The sequence below is a fragment of the Xenopus laevis genome, chromosome 2S (assembly GCF_017654675.1).
Source record: "Xenopus laevis strain J_2021 chromosome 2S, Xenopus_laevis_v10.1, whole genome shotgun sequence".
NCBI lineage: Eukaryota > Metazoa > Chordata > Amphibia > Anura > Pipidae > Xenopus > Xenopus laevis.
This window is the reverse complement of record NC_054374.1, coordinates 33,491,187-33,512,382: the sequence shown is the minus strand read 5'-3', so window position 1 is coordinate 33,512,382 and position 21,196 is coordinate 33,491,187. Positions and strand designations below refer to the sequence as shown.

The 21,196-nt window shown below is 38.3% G+C and overlaps 1 protein-coding gene and 1 pseudogene across 1 annotated transcript in view; one reads left to right on the top strand and one right to left on the bottom strand.

Moving 5' to 3' along the window:
* Nucleotides 1–9,633, bottom strand: part of LOC121400461 — a 29,240-nt pseudogene extending 19,607 nt beyond the window's left edge.
* Nucleotides 9,634–14,638: 5,005 nt separating this feature from the next.
* LOC121400749 (pyruvate dehydrogenase E1 component subunit alpha, somatic form, mitochondrial-like) overlaps nucleotides 14,639–21,196 on the top strand; it is a 30,424-nt gene continuing 23,866 nt past the window's right edge. The window contains exons 1-2 of the mRNA XM_041584705.1: nucleotides 14,639–14,839; nucleotides 17,446–17,460. Of these exons, the coding sequence (XP_041440639.1) occupies nucleotides 14,777–14,839; nucleotides 17,446–17,460 (78 nt within the window). The 5' untranslated portion in view covers nucleotides 14,639–14,776. The remainder of the gene's footprint in view (nucleotides 14,840–17,445; nucleotides 17,461–21,196) is intronic.

Here is a 21,196-nt window from a genome sequence, read left to right as displayed (position 1 = left end):
TTTACCCTAGCAAACTACCCATTATTAGAAAGAACAGATTCTGGTGAATCAAAAATGGGTAAATATACTGTATCTTTGTACTCCAAACTACCAAGTTGCAATTGTTTCCTACAGTTATAATGTTTTATAGAAATTGGTGAATTTTTTGAAACATTACCTCAAAGCTTCCACTCGACAGCATCATATCTCCCACACATCATTAGATATCAATGCAAAACACCCCAAATATGAAAGCCTGGGGTCCACTGAACAGTTTGATGCCCAATATGAATAGGTGTACCCAAGCACGTGGCATATAGGGGCCCTTAAATTTAGACACCTCATTTGAGCTATCAGTTCTGTAATTCCAGATACTGCAAAATCAACACATTTACATAGTTTGGGGGGGGGGGAGTTAGAAAAAAGTACATTCACCCCTGAAAACCATATATTTTCGGAAAGTACACATTCCCCCGAATCCAAATTGGGTATGCATGTCTTTATACTCCAAAGCACCAAGCTGCAAAACGTTCCTAAATTTGGCAATTTTGGTGACATTTCCAAAAATCACCTCAAAGCTTCCACCCTGCCGCATAGTATGTCCCACATACTATTGAGTATCAAGAGAAATCACCCCAAATATGAAAGCCTAGGGTCCTCTGAACAGTTTGATGCTCAAAATGTATAGGTGTACCCAAGCACGTGGCATATAAGGGGCCCAAAAAGAAGACCCCCATATGGTCTGTCATTTCAGGTACTGCAAAATCAACACAATTACATCGTTTGGGGGGGGCAAACATATATTTTTGGAAAGTACACATTCCCACAAATCTAAATTGGGTATGCATGTCTTTGTACTACAAAGTACCAAGCCGCAAAAAATTCCTAAATTTGGTGATTTTTGTGACATTTACAAAAATTACTTCAAAATTTCTACCCTGCAGCATCGTATTACCCACATACTTTTAGGCATCAAGAAAAATCATCCCAAAAATGAAAGCCTAGGGTCCTCTGAACAGTTTGATGCCCAATATGTATAAATGTACCCAAGCACGTGGCATATAGGGGCCCCAAAAGTAAGACCCCCATATGGTCTGTCATTTCAGGTACTGCAAAATCAACACATTTACATCGTTGGGGGGGGGGCAAAAGTAGAAAAAAGTACGTTCACCCCAGAAAACCATATATTTCCGTAAAGTACACATTCCCACGAATCCAAATTTGGTATGCATGTCTTTGTACTCTAAAGTACCAAGCCGCAAACCATTCCTAAATTTGGTGATTTTGGTGACATTTCCAAAAAGTACTTCAAAATTTCTACCCTGCAGCATCGTATTACCCACATACTTTTAGGTATCAAGATAAATCACCCCAAATATGAAACCCTTGGGTCCTCTGAACAGTTTGATGCCACATATGTATAGGTGTACCCAAGCACGTGGCATATAGGGGCCCTACAATGAAGACCCCCCCCGTATGGTCTGTCAATTCAGGTACTGCACATTTACATCGTTGGGGGGGGCAAAGGTAGAAAAATGTAAGTTCACCCCAAAAAAACATATTTTTGGAAAGTACACATTCCCACGAATCTAAATTGGGTATGCATGTCTTTGTACTACAAAGTACCAAGCCGCAAACCATTCCTAAATTTAGTGATTTTGGTGACATTTCCAAAAATCACTTCAAAACTTCAAACCTGCAGCGTCGTATTACCCACATACTTTTAGGTATCAAGAGAAATCTCCCCAAATATGAAAGCCTGGGGTCCTCTGAACAGTTTGATGCCCAATATGTATATGTGTACCCAAGTACGTCGCATATAGGGGCCCAAGAAAGAAGACCCCCATATGGTCTGTCATTTCAGATACTGCAAAATCAACACATTTACATAGTCTTTGGGGGGCAAAGGTAGAAAAAAGTACGTTCACCCCAGAAAACCATATATTTTCGGAAAGAACACATTCTCACGAATCCAAATTGGGTATGCATGTCTTTCTACTCTAAAGCACTGAGCCACAAACCATTCCTAAATATGGTGATTTTGGTGACATTTCCAAAAATCACCTCAAAAGTTCTATGCTCTAAAGGAGTGGCCGCTACAGAAAAAGGGACTCTCTGTATGTGCAATTTTAAATATTATCCTTTTAATAAAGTGGTAATACAGCAGAACATTTTACATTTTTGAGGGGACCAAGAAAAAATTATGTAAAATCCGGGAAAATGTAAGGTCAGAAAAATGTGTTAAAGTAACTTTTTCTTCAAGTACTGAAAGGATATAAGCACAGGAGTCTGTTTTGTAGATACAATATTTACACTGCAGCATTAATGTTACACTATGGGGGGCATGTGCAAGGCCTCTCTGTCAGTCACATACACAACCTAAAGCAATAAGTGATTGGTGCAGGACTGTATAAGGGGCAGACTCATTGGAATTGACCATTTACAGGCAGAAACATGGCAAAATATACATCTGCTTAGTATTTTTAACCACTTTATTTAAAAAATAAAAACATTTATTGAGCGAAAAAATAAGTTTTTGGGTAGATCAGGACAAAATGTTTATGTTAAATTCGGGAAAACATTACTTAAAATCAGCGAAATGCACCCATTGAAATGCATTGTAAATTGGTGTGATCACAAATAAAAAATGTAAAATCCGGGGAAACTTAAAATCAGGGTTCACTGTATTTCTCGGGAGAGTGTTGTTTTTTTTTTTTTTTTTTGGTGTTTTACAATCTATAGATCAATTGTTCCCCCAAATTTGGAAGAATAGCAGCACCTAGCCCTTTTCCTGCACAAAGATGAATTGATGTTTCTGCGAGATACACTGACGTTTCTCAATGAGCACAAATTATAGTTATGTTTTAATACATATTAAACATCTGCATATGCTGTGGAATGCACTGCCGGGTGATGTTGTGATGGCTGATTCAGTTAATGCCTTTAAGAATGGCTTGGATGATTTTTTGGACAGACATAATATCAAAGGCTATTGTGATACTAAGCTCTATAGTTAGTATAGATATGGGTATATAGCATTTATGTGAAAGTAGGGAGGGGTGTGTGTATGGATGCTGGGTTTTCATTTGGAGGGGTTGGACTTGATGGACTTTGTCTGTTTTCAACCCAATTTAAATATGTAACTATATCAAGTTCAAAACCATGAACATTTTATCTATAACAAGACCAAAGTAAACATTTCTATAACTGCCAATAACAGCCTTCAAGCAGCTATGCATGTCCCTTTGTGACATAACATGATGACATCACAATGAGTGTAATATTGTGTATGAAACCTGTTGCAGCCAACTGCTCTTCATTCTTAGACCGACTGAAGGTGAGTACAGACATGCTTCACATTTATGCATTTAAATGCGTTATAAAATGGCATTTTTTTCTGTAAACTGTTATAAGTAGCGCAGTCTCTTCAGACCAGTTATCTTGTTATGTGTTCAATTGGTTTAATTCTCTCCGACGTACTTTTACAATTATTTTTATAACAGAAATAATGTAATATTTTAACTTATGGTTTATAGTTTTCACTTTTGATATTTTAATTTACGGATTATATTTTTCACTTCTTTCCATCTAGTCCTGAGTGATTCAGAGTCTACAGAATTTTTTGATCTATTGACTATTTTGGAAGTTTTATATCAATCTATATAGAAGAAACATGGACTTTATCACTGTTAATAATATTGTTAAATTGTCCAACAACCAACAATCCCCCAAGAGGAAGAGGAAAATCTCATTTGAAAGTGAAATTGCTAACAAAACCCGAAAACTTGTCCCTGATGAAGTGAAGCAAAATACAGAAAGCAGTCGACAAGAAAATAACCCAGGTGCTCCTTTGAAGTCCCATGCAGAGGACAAAAACAAGGAGAAAGAGTTTTGGATCCCTGAAATGGGTCTTTCATTAAGGCAGAGAGAAAAGTTGCTAAACGGAAGAGGGATGGCCAGAGTATTTGTTGATGCTGTACAAAAACTTCTAAAAAAGCAGTTTAATGCTGAAGGCTTGCAGCCCCTACTGAAGAAACCTTTCATTCCTGTGTCTGGACCATCTGTACAATTTCATGTGGATCTAAAGAAAAGTCACTGCTTTCTAACCTGTTACAGAAAAGATCACGTAGAGATTGTAAACAGCTGTTCGGGGATCCCTTCAGAACGAACCCGGAAGGAGATAAGGAGACTCTACAGAAAAGTGGTTCCTGACCCTTTTAAAACAATCAAATTTGCTCATGCCGATAGACAAGTTGCCGGTTCTAAGAGCTGTGTGATATATTCAACTGCAAATGCTTATGAGATACTGAGCAATGGCAATGTCTGCTGTAAATATGATCATGGAAAAATGAGGGAACATCTCTTCAAGTGTTTAGAAAAAGGAGAAATTACAGAGTTCCCCAAAATACTAAAATGAAAGTAAGATAACAGCGGAGGAATGGTACGGCATACACACATGTACAAGCCCTGCATGTTGTGTCAGATTAAAGCACTTAAGGAGAAAATCACTGACAAGCTTTGGAAATCACTGTCCAAATCACTGGACATCCGTTTTGGAAATCGCTGTGCAAAGCTTGTGATTGAAATACTGGGAACACAATAAAAAAAACCAGAAAAGACTAGAAAGGAGAAACTTTCCCTTTAACCAGTCTGGCAGCAGCGAGTGAGTTGACAATTCTGTCAATATGACACTTATGAACTGAACTTATGAACTGTGCTGTTGCTTTTTGCTCCTTGCCTGCCTCCGTACCCATCTACATCGAAGAAATGGCGTGACTATTTTCTTACAAAATTTACTCATTGTTTACTGTTTTTTTTTTTATAAACCATTTATGTAAATAAACAATGTATACCAATAAAAACCAGAGTTTCTTGTCATTATTGATGTTGTCTTAGAAATTTAGCAATCTTATTGTTCTGTGAATTGTGCAAAATGTAGAACATATGGGGTTATTTATAAAAGTCAGATTTTCTTCTGGTTGGAGTTTTTGGAGAAAAAAAACTCAAATGTTTGGTGATTTATTAAACCCAGATGCTGCTAAAAGTCAGAATAAAAAAGTACTCCATCTCAAACCTGCCGAGGTCATGTAGAATTCAATGGCAGGTGGCTCATTTACAATTGGAAGATATCATGATCTGCGCTGGGTTTCGTTCAAAAGTCTGAATAATCATACGATTCAGATTTTTTTCTCGACTTTATTGAGTCTTTGCATGCACCAGATTTAGAGTTAACTTATTGATAAATATGATAAAAATATGGATGGGAGTCTTTGGTAAAAGTTGTTTTAAGAAAATAGTGAGAAATTTTCAGATTTTAGTAAATAGCCCCCAAGTGTTGATAAGAATTGTTAAGATATATCAAATTCAACAGATTTGTTATAGGGACATATAAGGGCTCATTTACAACTACTAATTCAGGGAACAAAATGCAATTCTGAATGCAATCGCCAGATCTTCATTGTGGGAAAATGCTCTACGCCTACCATAATTGTGGGTGATAACACAAAATGTACCCAAAAATACACGTGATCCATCAGAAACTGAATTCAATTGCTCTAAATACAGGCATGGGACCTATTATGCAGAATGCGAAGGAGCTGGGGCTTTCCAGATAACGGGTCTTTCCATAATTTGGATCTTCACACCTTAAGACTACTAGAATATCATGTAAACATTATATAAACCCAGTAGGCTGGTTTTGCTTCCAATGAGGATTAATTATAACTTAGTTGGGATCAAGTACAAGCTACTGTTTTATTACTATAGAGAAAAATAAATTAGTTTTTAAAAATCTGAATTCTTTTATTATAATGGAGTCTACGGGAGATGGCCTTTCCGTAATTCTGAACTTTCTGGATAATGGAGTTCCAGATAACGGACCCCATACCTATATTTTCTGTCAAGTCTTTCTGGCATCACTTCCTGCGATCCTACAGCCACATCTGGAAAGCGGATGTCTGATTTATGATATGCCCATGTAAACTTCATGGCAAAAAAGTTAAATAGCATAAAAATTGTCCTGCTAACAAGAACATCCCTTTTATACTGTTTTGCATGATAAAATGAAAGATATAAACAACTATATAACTTATAATGGATATATTGCCTTTAATATCTTAGTTGATTTAATAACTAAGTAGCTTTAATACATTCGCATGATTTTGACCCTGCTATATAGAGTGAAAGAATAATTATTTGATCAAGTAATCCGGGATATAGTTAATTAAAAAACAAATATGGAAGGAACCCTGCAGTATGGATTGATGTAACTATGCAGGTATAAAAGGGATGTAACCCAATACAGATACAATGGCTCGAAATATGTATGGAGTGAGTGGGTGGCATGTATAATATAAATATATGTATAATATCATTTTTTTGGTGTTGTTTGCTGTGATTATTTCGCAATAATTAACGCTTGAAGTTAGGTATTGTGCAAACTATTTATTTTTTAAATACAGTTGTTAAAAATAACGTTCAAAAGAGCGAACAAGGAAAGTTGCACTGCTTTACAGTAAAGTCATTTCTGACCCTTGGAACGCCCTCTTATTTTTTGATGCATATAAACAATAGCAACCAATAACATGTTTGGCATACTGAGTAGGGATGCACCGAATCCACTATTTTGGATTCGGCCGAACCCCCGAATCCTTCTTGAAAGATTCGGCCGAATACCGAACAGAATTCGGCCGAAAGGGGAAAATATGTTTTACTTCGTGGTTTTGTGACAAAAAGTCACGCGTTTTCCCTCCCCGAACCCTAATTTGCATATGCAAATTAGGATTCCTTTTCGGTTAGGCAGGGCAGAAGAATTCGTCCGAATCCGAATCCTGCTGAAAAAGGCCGGATCCTGGCCGAATCCCGAACCGAATCCTGGATACGGTGCATCCCTAATACTGAGACATGTCAGCTGTAAAGTATGATAATGGCAAAATATAAGAACATTTGTTTATGGGGGTTATTTATCAAAGTTCGATTTTATCTCAACATTTTCTTCTACAAACTCCGTTTTTTTTTTTTTACGCTTATTTATTATTAAACTTTCCTAAAAATTTGCTTTGTGGGGAAAAAAGAAAATCAAATTTTCACAATTCTTTTGGATTTTTCACCCGAAAACTCTGATTTCTTATGCTTTTTTGCCCGAAAAACCCCAAAACTTTGGGGTATTACATGAAACCCAGTGCACATCAAAGAATCATTGGGACTTCTCCCATTGACTTATGTGCAACCTAGACAAGTCGGAGATGCCGGATTTTCTGATTCAGACTTTTCCATCCTCTGGGTTTAATAAATTCCGAAAAATTTGTGATTTTTTAAAAGTATGATTTTAAAAAACAAATAAATCACACATTTTTAGGGATTTTTGCATTCTGAGTTTAGTAAATAACCCCCTAAGTGTTTAAAAGAAAACAGAGTTACAGGGAATTACAGAGATCCCCAAAAATAACAAACACAAGACAAGGGATATAGAAAAAGCATTCCACTGTGCTAAACATGGGAATAAGTGGAAATGCTTGCAAGTCGGGATGTCTTCAGAGATGAGCAAAGAAAATTCATGCAAAATAACAAAAAGATAATGAATTTCTGAAATGCTCAAAAAAAAATCTCCAATTTTCTCTACATTATTAAACTGAAATTACAAAAATCTACAACACAGCACAAGCCAACGGAGAAGCAACATATTGGGCACTGTGCCTTTATAAAAGGTAAAACTGATTTAAAACTGATTAACAGCAAGCCCCACCTTTTTTTTAATGGGACAGTAAAAAAAATGCTAAACCATTTTTGTAAATCGTTTTATATCAGAGTAGGTTTTCTTGACATTATTCCCTCAGTCTTACATATATGGGAAGCCTAGAATCTATGTATAAAACGTAAAACAGTCTCCATCCCACAATCTAGGGATCACATTGATGTATGTATGAAAGTGGGTAGAACAGAGTTCAAACTGGCAGTAAATTGTTAAACATTGCACTGGCTAATGTTCTCTTTGCCTTCCCCTTTATAAAAATACCTAGTCACTTGCAAAACCATTGATTTTAGCTTCAAGATTAAACTAAGTGAATGCAACCAGACAAAACATTTATTGCTGTAATTTTATTTTCCCTTCTCTTTAGTAATGGGCATAAAGATATCCACCTCCTTTAAAGAAAACAGGATTACCTAAATAAAAATGGAACATGAAAACCTACATATGCGATGCATTCTGCAAAAGATAATCCTTTTCTGTCACTGATTCTCTAGAGATGGTTGTAGGGAGGCTGATAGACATGGAAGTGCTCAACATCTCAGGCAATGCCATAACCCTGCAAAATAAAGAAGAAATATGTAAGGAGTAGTTCACCTTTATGTAAGGAGTAGTTCACCTTTATGTGAGTAGTAGTTCACCTTTATGTAAGTAGTAGTTCACCTTTAAATTAACTTTTAGTTGATGTCTGATTCTTAGCAGTATTTTAATTACTTGACTTGGCAGTGTGGTTGAAACCAGAGAAACTGCCCAAACAAAGCCAGGCAGGCTTATACAGTTTAGCAGCAATAGTTAGCAACAGATCACTTATGGTAGCAGACAAGCAATGTGCAAAATTTCATGGGGACCCTTCTGTTTCCTAAGCGCAACTGAGATTGGGGAAAGTGCATTGTTTGGGTGCTACCTGTGCCCTTTTCCTACACAAATACAAAATCCCCATTAATACTTTCAATCTTTTCTTTATCACACAGCTCCCCCAGTAGTTTCCTTCAATAACTGCATGTATATAAATATCTTTCACACTTGCAAATGTATATTGTATTCATTTATATAGCAGTGCAAGTGTACATAGTATTTTACAAGGCTTAAATACAAACTAGAGCAATCGATGAGGAAGAATTTTGTGGGACAAAAAAAAAAAAAGACATTTTTAAAACAACAGTCAAATAATACAGCCCATGATATATGGCCACATACTTAAATTAGGGTAATCATTACTTTAAACAGTACACCTTTATTCTCTTACGTCCTTGCCTTTTACAAATCAGTGGTGTGCATTTCCCAAATTATCTAGGTATTTACAGGTACAATAACCTTATAGGAAAAGTAACACTAAAACATTTTTTATTAAAAAATCCATTCTACCCACAGTAATAATAGATCTACCCTGCATAAAGTTTATTAATATTAATGCTTTATTAAAAAAATACTGTTAGAAAACACTGCCTCCAGTCTACTGGAAAACGGTGACTTACTCTGCAGCTCTGCATCTTCCGCCTAACCCGACTTCTGCCAAAACCGCAAGTCCTAGAAGAATTGGTCTCTTTTAAAAACTGGTAACGTCCAGTTTCTGACAGTTTCGACCCACAATGGGAGGCACAAATCGGTTGAGGCCGAGCTGCACAGGGAAATCCTGGAGAGTCGCGGAGATCTGCTCCTCTTGCTCACTTCTCTTCTGGGGGGGGGGGTCGGGGGATGATGGGATCCCCCCAGGGAGGGCAGATGAGCTGCTGCCAAGGGATATAATGGGTCGGACAGGGGCTTTAGGCTGCAAGGATCTCACCTATGTAACTGGCCTCCAGTATGTGGGCTCCAGATTCACGAAATTTGTCCACAAGGGAACTTTGCGTAACGGGACGGAGATTGCACTCAAATCTGTGCACAATGAGGGCTACGATGCGACTCGCTGTCTGTGGCACTACAGCGACCCCACTGGCTGCCACAAACTTCACAAGGAGGTCACTCTGCTCCAGACCTTGCGCCACCTGTGCATCATTACAATAAGAGCATATCAGTTATGTAAAGAGACATTAGCAAAGCTGTCACAACAAGAAACTGGACATTACCAAATTTTAAAAGAGACCAATTCTTCTAGGAACTGGGAAACCGGCATGCCACAGCTGCATCGTTTCTAACTTCCAGTTTTGGCAGAAGTCGGGTTAGGGGGAAGATGCAGAGCTGCAGAGTGAGTCGCCCTATCATCGCTTTCCAGTAGACAGGAAGCAGTGTTTTCTAACTGTATTTTTTTAATAAAGCATTGATATTAATAAACGTTATGCAGGGTAGATCTATTATTAGTGTGGGTAGATTGGATTTTCTAATAAAAAATTTGTCAGTGTTACAGTTTCTTTAATGGTAAGTAGAGATACCATGATGGTGACAGTATGTGACATTGGCAAAGCCCATACTACACAGAGATCTGGCATGGGACCTGTTAACCAGAATGCTGAGGACCTGCAGCTCTCTGGATAATGGATCTTTCTGTAATGCTAACGTTAATCTTCATAATTTAAGTCCATTAGAAAATCATGTAAACATGAAAGAAACCAGAGTGGTTTTGCCTCCAAAAATGATTAATAAAATCTTAGTTTGGTTCATAGACAAGGTATGTACTGTTTTATTAATACAAAGAAAATTTTGGATTATTTGGATGCAATTGTATCTATTGGAGATATCCTTTCTGTAATTCAGAGCTTGTACATTTATAATTCTTTTCTGTGGCTAAAGTCAACTCTATGGTTACAATTCGAAAACCAATATCTGCTCTGCTTTACCTTTCACAGTTGCTGCTGCTGGTATGTTGTTAGCAACGACATATACAGTTTGTACGGCAGACTAAAGGTGGCCATAGACTTAACAATTACGATCTTTCTTGGAAAAGATCTTTCCAAGAAAGATTGTTTCAATACACATGTGTAGAGCTGAATCGTCAGATATACAGGTAGATATACAGGTAGAAACAACAGAATTCTACCTGTATCTGACAATTCAGCACTAACAATCGCTGATGTATTCTGTACGAAAATTCGTTTCGTACAATATTATCTGTGCGTCTATGGCCACCTTAAGGGTAATGGTCCACAAGGAGATTAATCGCCAGTGATAAATCTCCTGTTCTGCGGGCGACTTATCTCCTGTTAAAGCTTTTCCTCTTGAGGCAACTTCAAGTGATTTTGGGAGACTGGACACATGGCTTTTACCCAGTGGGAAAGATTTTACAGGAGATTTGTTCCCTCTCAGCAGTTTTATAGCTGGCAATTATCTCCTGGTGTGGCATTGCCTTATAGGATATATGAACTAGAACATAGGTTCCCAAACTATGGGACCCCCCATTCAGAGGTCGAAAGCATATAATGAGGGAACCAATCTAAAGGCCAATCAGGTTAAAGTTCTGACTTAAAGGGCACGTGTTGGCTAAATATATTATCCCAACCAAACCAGTTGAGGCTGGTACAACTGGGAGCACCTTTGGTTGGGGATGATATTTTTTTGTCACCGGGTGCCTTTTAAGTGGCTTTGATTTTCCTACAACAGCAGCAAGAGAACTGTCATTTATCTGTAATCTCGTTATAGGCTTAGTGTTGGACTAAGGCACCTGGGCCGCACAGGAGATCCTGACCTTACGTAATGATGCACCGAATCCACTATTTTAGGATCCTTTGTGAAAGACTGACAGCTCAGCCAACAGTCCCAGGTTTCTTAATTAAATATCCAGAGTTTCTCTTTGATCTCCTGTGGAAAAAGATACAAATGTTTCTGAAATATAATTACAATAAGAGGCTTTTGGCAGAGAGCCCAGAACACTGAGCAGCTGCACTTCAATACATTTGTAACAATCAGGGCCAGATTTACATAGTGGGTTCCCCCAGACCCGCTGCCGTTCATCGCCCCTGTCCCCTCCCCTTTATTCATGCAAATTTTCATCATTGGGACAAGGGCAATTGAGATTGGCACACAGGAAACTATCGTATCGCCTGCGCAGCCCCAGTGTTTCTAAACCAAAGTGGGTATAGTTGGGTAACATGCCGCCCCCTAAAATCCCTTGGTGGCCTTTAAAGGCCTGGTAACAATTTAAGATAAGTAACTAATAAGATGGTTATGGACATTAGGGGTGTGTCCACAAAACAGGCGTGGTTAAAAAACTTTGAAACGCTGAGTGCGCCTGATGTTTTTGTCCCACTTTACAATACAGTAGAACCCCCATTTCACATAGCCTGATTTTAAGTTCCCCCATCATTTTACATTGTTGTTTTGTGGTCCCACCTATATATTATGCATAATTCATTTCCCTGATTATACATTTTCCAGGATTTTACACCATTTTTTTCTGGTCCCCTGAAAAACGTAAAATGGGGGGGGTTCTACTGTATTCAAATTTTAGGAGGTATGGTAAAAACAACATGAAGGCAAAAACAGAGAAACATGGCAAGTAAAAACAAAAAGAAAACGTTAGAAAATTGGCCCCTTTCACAACAACAGAACTCTACAGCCTGCACTGTGCACTCCTAAATGATCCCCCAAACACAATACTACAGAGATCAGCTGACAGTCCCCTGTTCCCAAAAGTTGCAGATCCATAGGCGTTATCTGGAGCAAGACTGCTACGTCCTAGATGCCATGCATAGGCGGATTTTAAATAAGCCTCCCCAAACCTGCCTGACAAAAAATAAAAAGGAAAATTGCTTCACCTTTACAAAGTTGTTGATGCAAAGATTCCAGCTGGGCATGCTACATGCAGCCTGTTGTTTCAGACATGCGTAGTGGGACTGTTATATCAGTGCCTGGCTCCTATTCTATGACAACAGGTGAAACATTTTCTAAAGTTTAAGTGCTGGTACCTTTAAAGATTAAGTCCCGGTACAGGTTCAGGGCATCTGATTGGCTGGAGGTGAATAGAGACACTCCCTGTAGCCAATCCAGTTTTTGTTTCCTTAATTGGGGCTTTGGATCAGTGATGAAGTACAGCAGTACTGTCCTGCCCCCCACATGGTCCCTACACATATGACTTCGGCAGCAGGTCAGTGAGTGAGCAGTGTTAATTTTGTTTTGTGGGAACAGAGAGTAATTGGGAGAAGTAACACCAGAGTAGAGAAGAACAATGAAAATGGGCAGAAAAAAGTTAAACACAAGTGGAAGAAAATTGGATCAATGACAGTTATAGAGAGTGGGAAAAGAAATTAAAATATGCAGAAAGGCAGAAATGGGTAGCAAGTATATGTTGAGAATGTATAATTGAGGGAAGTGGCTGGATGAAAGGTGGTTGATAGACAAGCAAATGTGAAAAGAATGGGGAAAATAAAAAAAAATATGGAAAAAGTTACTTGGATGTGAAGAAAAAGAGCAGAAGGGAGAGTAAAGGAAAGCAGCAGAGAAGACATGAAAATAACAGAAAAGCAGAAAGTACTAAAAAATAGAATGCGGTTGGGGTGTCTCATATACTTTGTATATCTATAAATTATATGATTGTGGGCCTGTGATTCGTGTTGATTGATGCCTTGCAGTGCCCATGTTGTTGGCATAGCAGTGTAAACTGTAACTTCATTTTACTCTGACAGGACTGCACTGTGATCGCTGCATGTGTTTGGGGTGCCAGTATCCATTATCGTTCTCTGTATAACATGGTAATGGTGCCAGTATCCATTGCTTCTCCAATATAATCTGCTTGGGATGTCAGTATAAACTGTTTCCACAATTAACATTGCCAAGCCTGAAGTAGCAATCTGGATATTCCACAAGTGACAGAGGGGCTGTTGTAAACCACATATTTTATTTTGGGGTTTGGGGCACTGCCTGGTTCTCAGAGAAAACTGGTCTTTTGTAAATCTCAGATCACAAATCGCCAGTGCAAACTGCTTTTTTCATAATATAAAATATAGCATTTACAATTCCAGTGTCCACTGATTCTCAATAAATATGCTAGGCTTGCAGTACCCATTACCGTCAATGCATAATATGATGCTGATGCCATATTATCCAATCTCTAATGTATATTGTGCTGGATATAACATTGGCACTAAACTACTAAAATTAATGAGTGGTTCACCTTTAATTAACTTTTAGTATGTTATAGAATGGCCAATACTAAGCCACTTTTCAATTGGTCTTCATTATTTATATTTTTTTTATCGTTTTTTTTAGTTATTAGCCTTTTTCTTTGGATTCTTCTCAGCTTTCACATGGGGGTCACTGACCCCATCTAAAAACCAATGCTCTGTAAAGCTACACATTTATTGTTATTGCTACTCTTTATTACTCATCTTTCTATTCAGGTCCTCCTCTATTCATATTCCAGTCAGTTATCCAAATCAGTGCATGGTTGCTGGGGTAATTTGGACCCTAGCAACCCGACTGCTGAAATTGTAAACTGAAGAGCTGCCGAATAAAAAGCTAAAAAACTCAGAAACAACAACTAATAAAACATGAAAACCAATTGCAACTTGTCTCAGAATATCACTCTCTACATCACAATAAAAGTTAATGTGAAGTTGAACAACCCCATTAAACAACTAAACTCATTTAGGGTATTTACCTAGGACTCCATGCTTCAAAGTGCCATCACTTTTTCACTCTCTCAGCATTAGAAATTAGCATTAAATCAGTGTGTGTGTGAATTCATTTAGCCAACCCCAAATGCAATTTGTTCCCTTACCAATTTGCTTGGGCGGTACCAATGGGAGCTGCTACAGAACCACAGAAGTTTGCGCCCGATTTGGACCGTTTGGTTATTTACATAGACTCGCCCATGAGCCCGCTTCTCTCGGTTTCGGTCGCTAGGCAACCAGTGAGGCGCATCCAGAGACTCCGCCTACCCGCATTGAGACTGCTCCGCTGTACGCTTGTCTACGAAGTGACGTGAAAGCGTTCTTCCTCACGCCCAGTGCAGGCGCAACCCACTGGCGCTAATTCATGACGCTTATTGGGTGCGCCGGCTGCTGCGGTGGCTTCTGGGAAGGTTATTGGCGGCCGATTGGGTTTGAGGGCGTAGGTGTCAGTGGACTGTCAAAACTGTGTTAGAACAGTGAGGCCATAGTATTTGCTGAGCGGCTGTCCATGCAGAAGATGCTGTCTCTGCTGTCCCGTGTGCTGAAGGGCCCAGCCCAGAAGCCTGTCACTGTGAGTACATTGCAAGGACATATGAACAAAGCCATATCTGACTGGAAACATGGAATAACCTAGTGACAAACTGTATGTAAGGGAAGCCAAATCATACGTACTACATACGTGGGACTGGAGTAGGATTAGGACTGGTGCTGTTGGCTCTATTGTGGTGTATACTGGGGTGCATTTGAACTCAAGTCTAACAACTAGTTGTTTTCTGATCGATCCCTTTGGGGCAGATTTATCAAAGGTCGAAGTGAATTTTTGAAGTAAAAAACTTTGAATTTCAAAGTCATTTTCTGGGTACTGCGACGATTGAATAGTCCAACCTCGATTCGAATTTGAAAAAACGGCGAAGTTCGAAGATCGAATTTTTTTGAAGTACTGTCTCTTTAAAACTTTGACTTCAACCATTCGCCACCTAAAAGCTGCCAAAGTGCTGTTTTAGCCGATGGGGGACCTCCTAAAACCTATATGGAGGCAATTGGGGGAGTTTGGAAGATCGAAGGTCGAAGTTAAAAAAAAATTTGAATCGAAATATGATCGTGCGATTCGAATTCGTCCCATTTTGACCCCAAAAAACTTCGACCTCCATTCAATTGGTCTTTTTTTAGTTCGAAGTTTTTTTAACTTCGATCTTCGACATTTGATAAATCTGCCCCTATGTGTCACAGTTTTTCTATTATTGAAGTGAAACGTGTCATTTTTCACCTTCTTAACCAGCTCTGGGAAGGGGGGTCGCTGGAATAAGTACAGTTAAGCTCAAAACATAGGCAGTTGTTCGAGTAACTCCCCAAAATAGATCAGTGGCCCAGTTGCTCCTGCCCCAGGCCCTCAGCTCAAGGGGGCGGATAAACCATAAGCAAACAAACAAAGGTTGCTGCAAGGCACTCCAGTACACCACAAATAGATCAGACCGAAAGATAAATAAAAGTTGAAACCTTTATTGTACAAATAGCTTTTGCCTGACGCGTTGCATGTCACTGGGACACTTAGTTATAGGCTAAAAGCTATGGCCTGTGACCAAGTGTCCCAGTGACACGAAATGTGTCAGGCAAGAGATGTTTGTACAATAAAGGTTTCAATTTTTATTTATCTTTCGGTCTGATCTATTCGTGGTGTACCGGAGTGCCTTGCACCAACATTTGTTTTTTTGCTTAAGGGGGTCGCTGACTCTGTAAACTGTTCTAAATTGATACATTTATCTTTGTCCCTGCTGAGCAGAAACCCTGGATTTCATTACAGACAGCTGTTCGAATTGATACAATAGTTGCTAATACTCCAGAGATGCTGCTGAGAAATGGATCAACTCAACTTCACAACTTAATTTTGGGAAAAAAGTAAATAATAAACAATGGAAAGTAATTGAAGAAATTGAAAAAAGTGTTTGGAAGGTGAACGGTCCCTTTAATATAGTCTATTAGTAGAAAAACAGAGTGTATATATTGGTTTTCTCTGAGCCATGATTTTGCATTTTTAGACATCAACCTTCCACAGCAAGATCCTCAAACAGGAATCCTTCTTTAGTTTTGACATAATCTTGGGCAGCAAACAGGTATTGAACTCAAGTCTAATCCCAACTGGACTTGGAATAATCTATTTTACCAAAAGCAAACACATGCAAACTGCATTTTAACCTGGCCATCGCATTTACTGCTGTGAGCCCTCTTCACTGGGGGGAGCCCCAGCAGAATATTTAGGGCAGCACTAGCCCATAATCTTACTTTTCTACAGTACAGGTATTGGATCCATTATCCAGAAACCCATTATCCAGAAAGCTCCGAATTACGGAAAGGTTGGCTCTCATAGACTCCATTATAATTAAATAATCCACATTTTTTTAAAAAAATTCCTTTTTCTCTGTAATAATAAAACAGTAGCTTTTACTTACTTGAAATCATAAGGTGTTAATTCTGTTTTTCTCCTCGGAACTTGGGTGTCTTGTGCTTATTGAACAGGGCTTTAGCCAGTATGTCAAAGTAATAAGTATTTCCTAGCCCAAAAAAAAGATGGTTGTAGAAAATGGGCAATGTAGAGATGAGAGACAGCAAGATATGATGTTGATGAAACTCCAAGGAAGACGCAGCATCAGAGAGAGACGAGAGAGACTGTCTTGAGGGCAGTGAGCAAGATGAAGAACAGGACATTACTTTGTGCTTATTTATTAGAGAAAAGCTTAATGAGGTTACACAGTGCAGCCCCACAGAATGGCAAAAGGCTTGCGGTTAGACCCGGGTGCATACTTTATAACGGGAAGTGATCTGTGACTATTTGTAAAGTTAAGCAGGTCACTATCATTGTTGCAGCAATGTAGCAGTGTACAATGCAATTTTCAGGATTGTCTGAATATCATTGCACTCTTCATTGCAACTTAATTTTTCAGTTGCACAATGTATGAAGGAAAACTAAAACCACATCTAAAAGCCAGAATGGGTGGAATTGTATGTGAGTTTGCATGGGGCACCCCGTATCCTTGCTTGCCTTCTGGGTTCTTCTATTGCAAATTACTGAATTTTCCTAACATATGTGCTTGTAATATAGAATTGTATACTTTGTGTGCATTTTGTATATTCTTATGATCTCTTTCTGTTTTTATTGTCCTGGCTATGCGATGGCTTTAGGGGGCTGCTAATGAGGTAAGGAAAGACCTGTGTTGTTATGAAATCTATTGCACACTGTTTTCAGGAAATCCAAGCTGCCCTCGGTAATTAGGCCAATGCCCAACATGGTGTGTCCTGTGCAAGCAGAGACCATGCCAAATCAGGTTGCTTCTGCACATTCCTGCAGTCACCGTGCTCATGTGGAAGATGACAGCCATTAAAGGGAAGGAAACCTAGTCGGCACAAACCCAAATTTTGTCTGCTTATGCATCATGTAGCCATTGCTGCAGGCTTGTGCAGTTAACAAGGCCATTCTGTGTTTGGCTCATCATTTGAGCATGCCCATTAGACCTGTGGGTGATTGTACAGAACTGTGTCTGGTTAGACTGCAGAACTCAGGAGCAGAAACAAACAAGAAATAGTTGGATTCTCCTATGTTGGGGTGGCTTGTAGTTGAGCTTATGATTAACTTGAACCCAGCCATAAAAAGCTGTATAATAAATGTCATTTTCAAAATTAAATCCAAATTCTTTTTTTTAGTTAATGTGTTCATAGCTGTTGTAAACTCATTTAAAAATCTCTGCTCTCAATCAAATATTGCCTGCCCCTCTGATAATGCCGTAGGCATAGAGAGGCGGGCAGACAATTACTTTGATTTTCCATTCAGCACTTTCTAGATGTCTCTGCTTTCCCCACATTCCCCCAGTTCTCATAACCACCGTTTAATTTTGTAGCCAGTGCATTGGACATCAGGTCCCCCATTCTGGTGCACAAACAAGATTCTGAGATGATGCAAGGCTTGTCTTAATAACAGTGTTCACAAAATGGCTCCTGCCTGCTTGTTATAATTATGAATTCCCAGACTGAAGGAAACAAGATTCAAATAATTTATACAGTGTAATTAAAGTTAATTTTGCTTGACTTACATGATAATATGATTTGGAATCATTTTTTTGGGGCGTCTGTTCCCCTTTTAAGTGTTTTTATCAGATTTTTTTACCCTCTGTGACATTATACTGATGCCTAGAAATTTGCAACATAATCTGCTTTTCACAGATGCTCACAAGGGCTTCTGTCAGATCATCAGATCATAGATTGGATGTCCAGATAATTAATTCCATCTGCTGACGCACTTATTGTGTGTGGGATTTCAAAGAATATCAGAGCTATGTCCAGAGCCATCATTCCTTAACAGGGAGACCAAAGTAATAGTTTTGTACAATATAACTGCCCACAATTGTTGGTAATGAACCCCGTGTTTGGTCTTTTTGTCTCTGGCTTTAGCCAAATATTTGAGCTTTTCAGGTAAAGGGAAGTGGGTCTGATTGTGAGGTTTGCAAATCTGCAGTTTTTTAATCTGTGTAAATCAGGGGTGTCCAACCTTTTGGCTTCCCTGGGCCACATTGGAAAAAGAAAAATTGTCTGGGGCCGCACATAAAATACACACTTTTGATTTGTAAAATTAAAGAAAATACACAGAAAAGAACTATAATACCAGTTGGATAACAAGATGGAGCTATACACTGGAATATGGGACACCTGGATATTAAATAGACTTATTATTATGTTATTATTACTAACTGGGCAATGGGCAGAGTCCCCCACCTCCCTACTACATAGGTCAACACATTGTTACAACCTGGCATAGTAAGCCTGTTCCTAACAAGACGACAGACTGAGGTGGTTAATGTGTCTGGACTTAGAGAGCACAAAGTGTTATTTCACTCTCATTTTCTCAGTATTTCCATACATTTATTTCTTCTTTATTTCTTCTCTTTTTTACCCTTCTCTTCCTTTTCTCTCTCCTTCTACATACAATGTGAAGCAAATGTATGTAATGCATGTTTTTGCAATGCACAAAAAAGGAGTGTTAAGAGCACAAGTCAGACATTTGCACAACCAGAGTGCAACAGGAACAAGATGAATTGCCAATGTCGGGTACCAAGTAGTGGCAGGAGGCAGGTCTATTAGGTCTGGGAGGCCATATCCTTTGCTAAATGACCCGACCATTTCATGCTGGGCTGCATTCATATCCATACTGGGCCTCATGCGGCCCTCGGGGCCGCAGGTTGGACACCCCTGGTGTAAATGCAGATCAGAAAGCAAAGTGACAAAAACAAAAAGCTAAAAAGATTTCAAACCTGTTGTAATTTGTCTTGTCTTGTTCTATTATAGCCAATCAGATCACATTGTAGTTAGTCACAAAGTTTATAACAGCAAGAAGCAGATTTGTATTTTGAATCTTTTTCCCTACTGCCATTGGACCCATATCTCCAAAAGCATAATGTGCAGCTACGGTAATTATAATGTTTTATGGGCATATGAATGAAGGACATCTCTCCTCAGCCAGCATTTTTATCTCCAACAGTACATTTTAATTACAAACTTTCTTCAAATTACAAAAAGTAGGAACATTTCATATAGTAGCATTACTAAGGAAATAAAAATAAATCTGATCATACAAAAGCAAATTTATTGCTGGTTTGACAATCATAACTCAGCCCCCTTTCTTTTAGTGGTTCTAACTTTAGATATTTTGAAAAACCCTGCATTGCACTGATGAGCCCCAATAAGGACGAAACTGGTCTGCATTTAGATATCTGATCAGCATGCTGCCCTGGCTGTGCTTTAAAGGGGTTGTTCACCTTTGAGTTAACATTTAGTATGATGTAGAGAGTGATGTTCTGAGACAATTTGCAGTTTGTTTTCATTTTTTATTATTTGTGGTTTTTGAGTTATTTAGCTTTTCATACAGCAGCTCTCCAGTTTACAATTTCAGCAATCCAGTTGCTAGGGTCCAAATCACCCTAGCAACAATGCATTGATTTGAATAAGAGACTGGAAAATAAATAAGCGACAGCCTAAATAGAAAGGTCAGTAATAAAAAGTAGCCATAACAATAAATGTGTAGCCTTACAGGGCATATGTTTTTAGATAGGGTCAGTGACTCACTTTTGAAAGCTGGAATGGGTCAAAACAAATATAATTAAAAAACTACATATATAAAAAAAAACAATAAAGGCCAATTGAAAAGTTGCTAAGAATTAGACATTCTATAACATACTTAAAGTTAAAACAACGGTGAACCAACCCTTTAACTATAGTCTAACACAAGGAATAAAACACTAAGACACAATAATAATACAGGACTGTTAACTGGAAGTTATATGTACCATGTTCATGTTTTTCTACAGATATATGGAAATCATTGTTGGAATGAATATTGTAAACCCTGAAAAAATTTATTGAAACAGACAAAATCAGACTTTAATAAATAACCCCCTATGTTCTGCATTTTGCACAATTCACAGAACGTCGAAATTTAAAAAGTCTAATTTTTACAACTCTGATGAATTGAATCGACCCGAAAACTTGTGATGTGAGGGTTTTTTTTCTCTGAAATAAACGTGAATGTCAGAAAGGCTGCAAACCACTCCAAATGGATCCCTGGACGTCTCCCGTTGATCTAAACAGAACATTGGTGGGTTTTAGGTGCCGAATAATCAAATTTGAGTTTGTAAAGGGCCAGAGTATGATAAATTTTGAAAATCGAATTTGAATTTTTTTTAAAAAACTCGAATCAAATTTGAATAACTCCCTAGTCGAACTTGAACAGTTTTGACCATAAAAAAAACTTGAAAATTTGAATATCGAATTCTCAATTTGACCCTTGAAAAATCTGCCCCTAAGATTGCTAAGTTTGTAAGACTACAGGTGAATAATGACAAGAAACCCTGCTTTTTATTAGCATTCATTGTTTATTTAGGTAAAT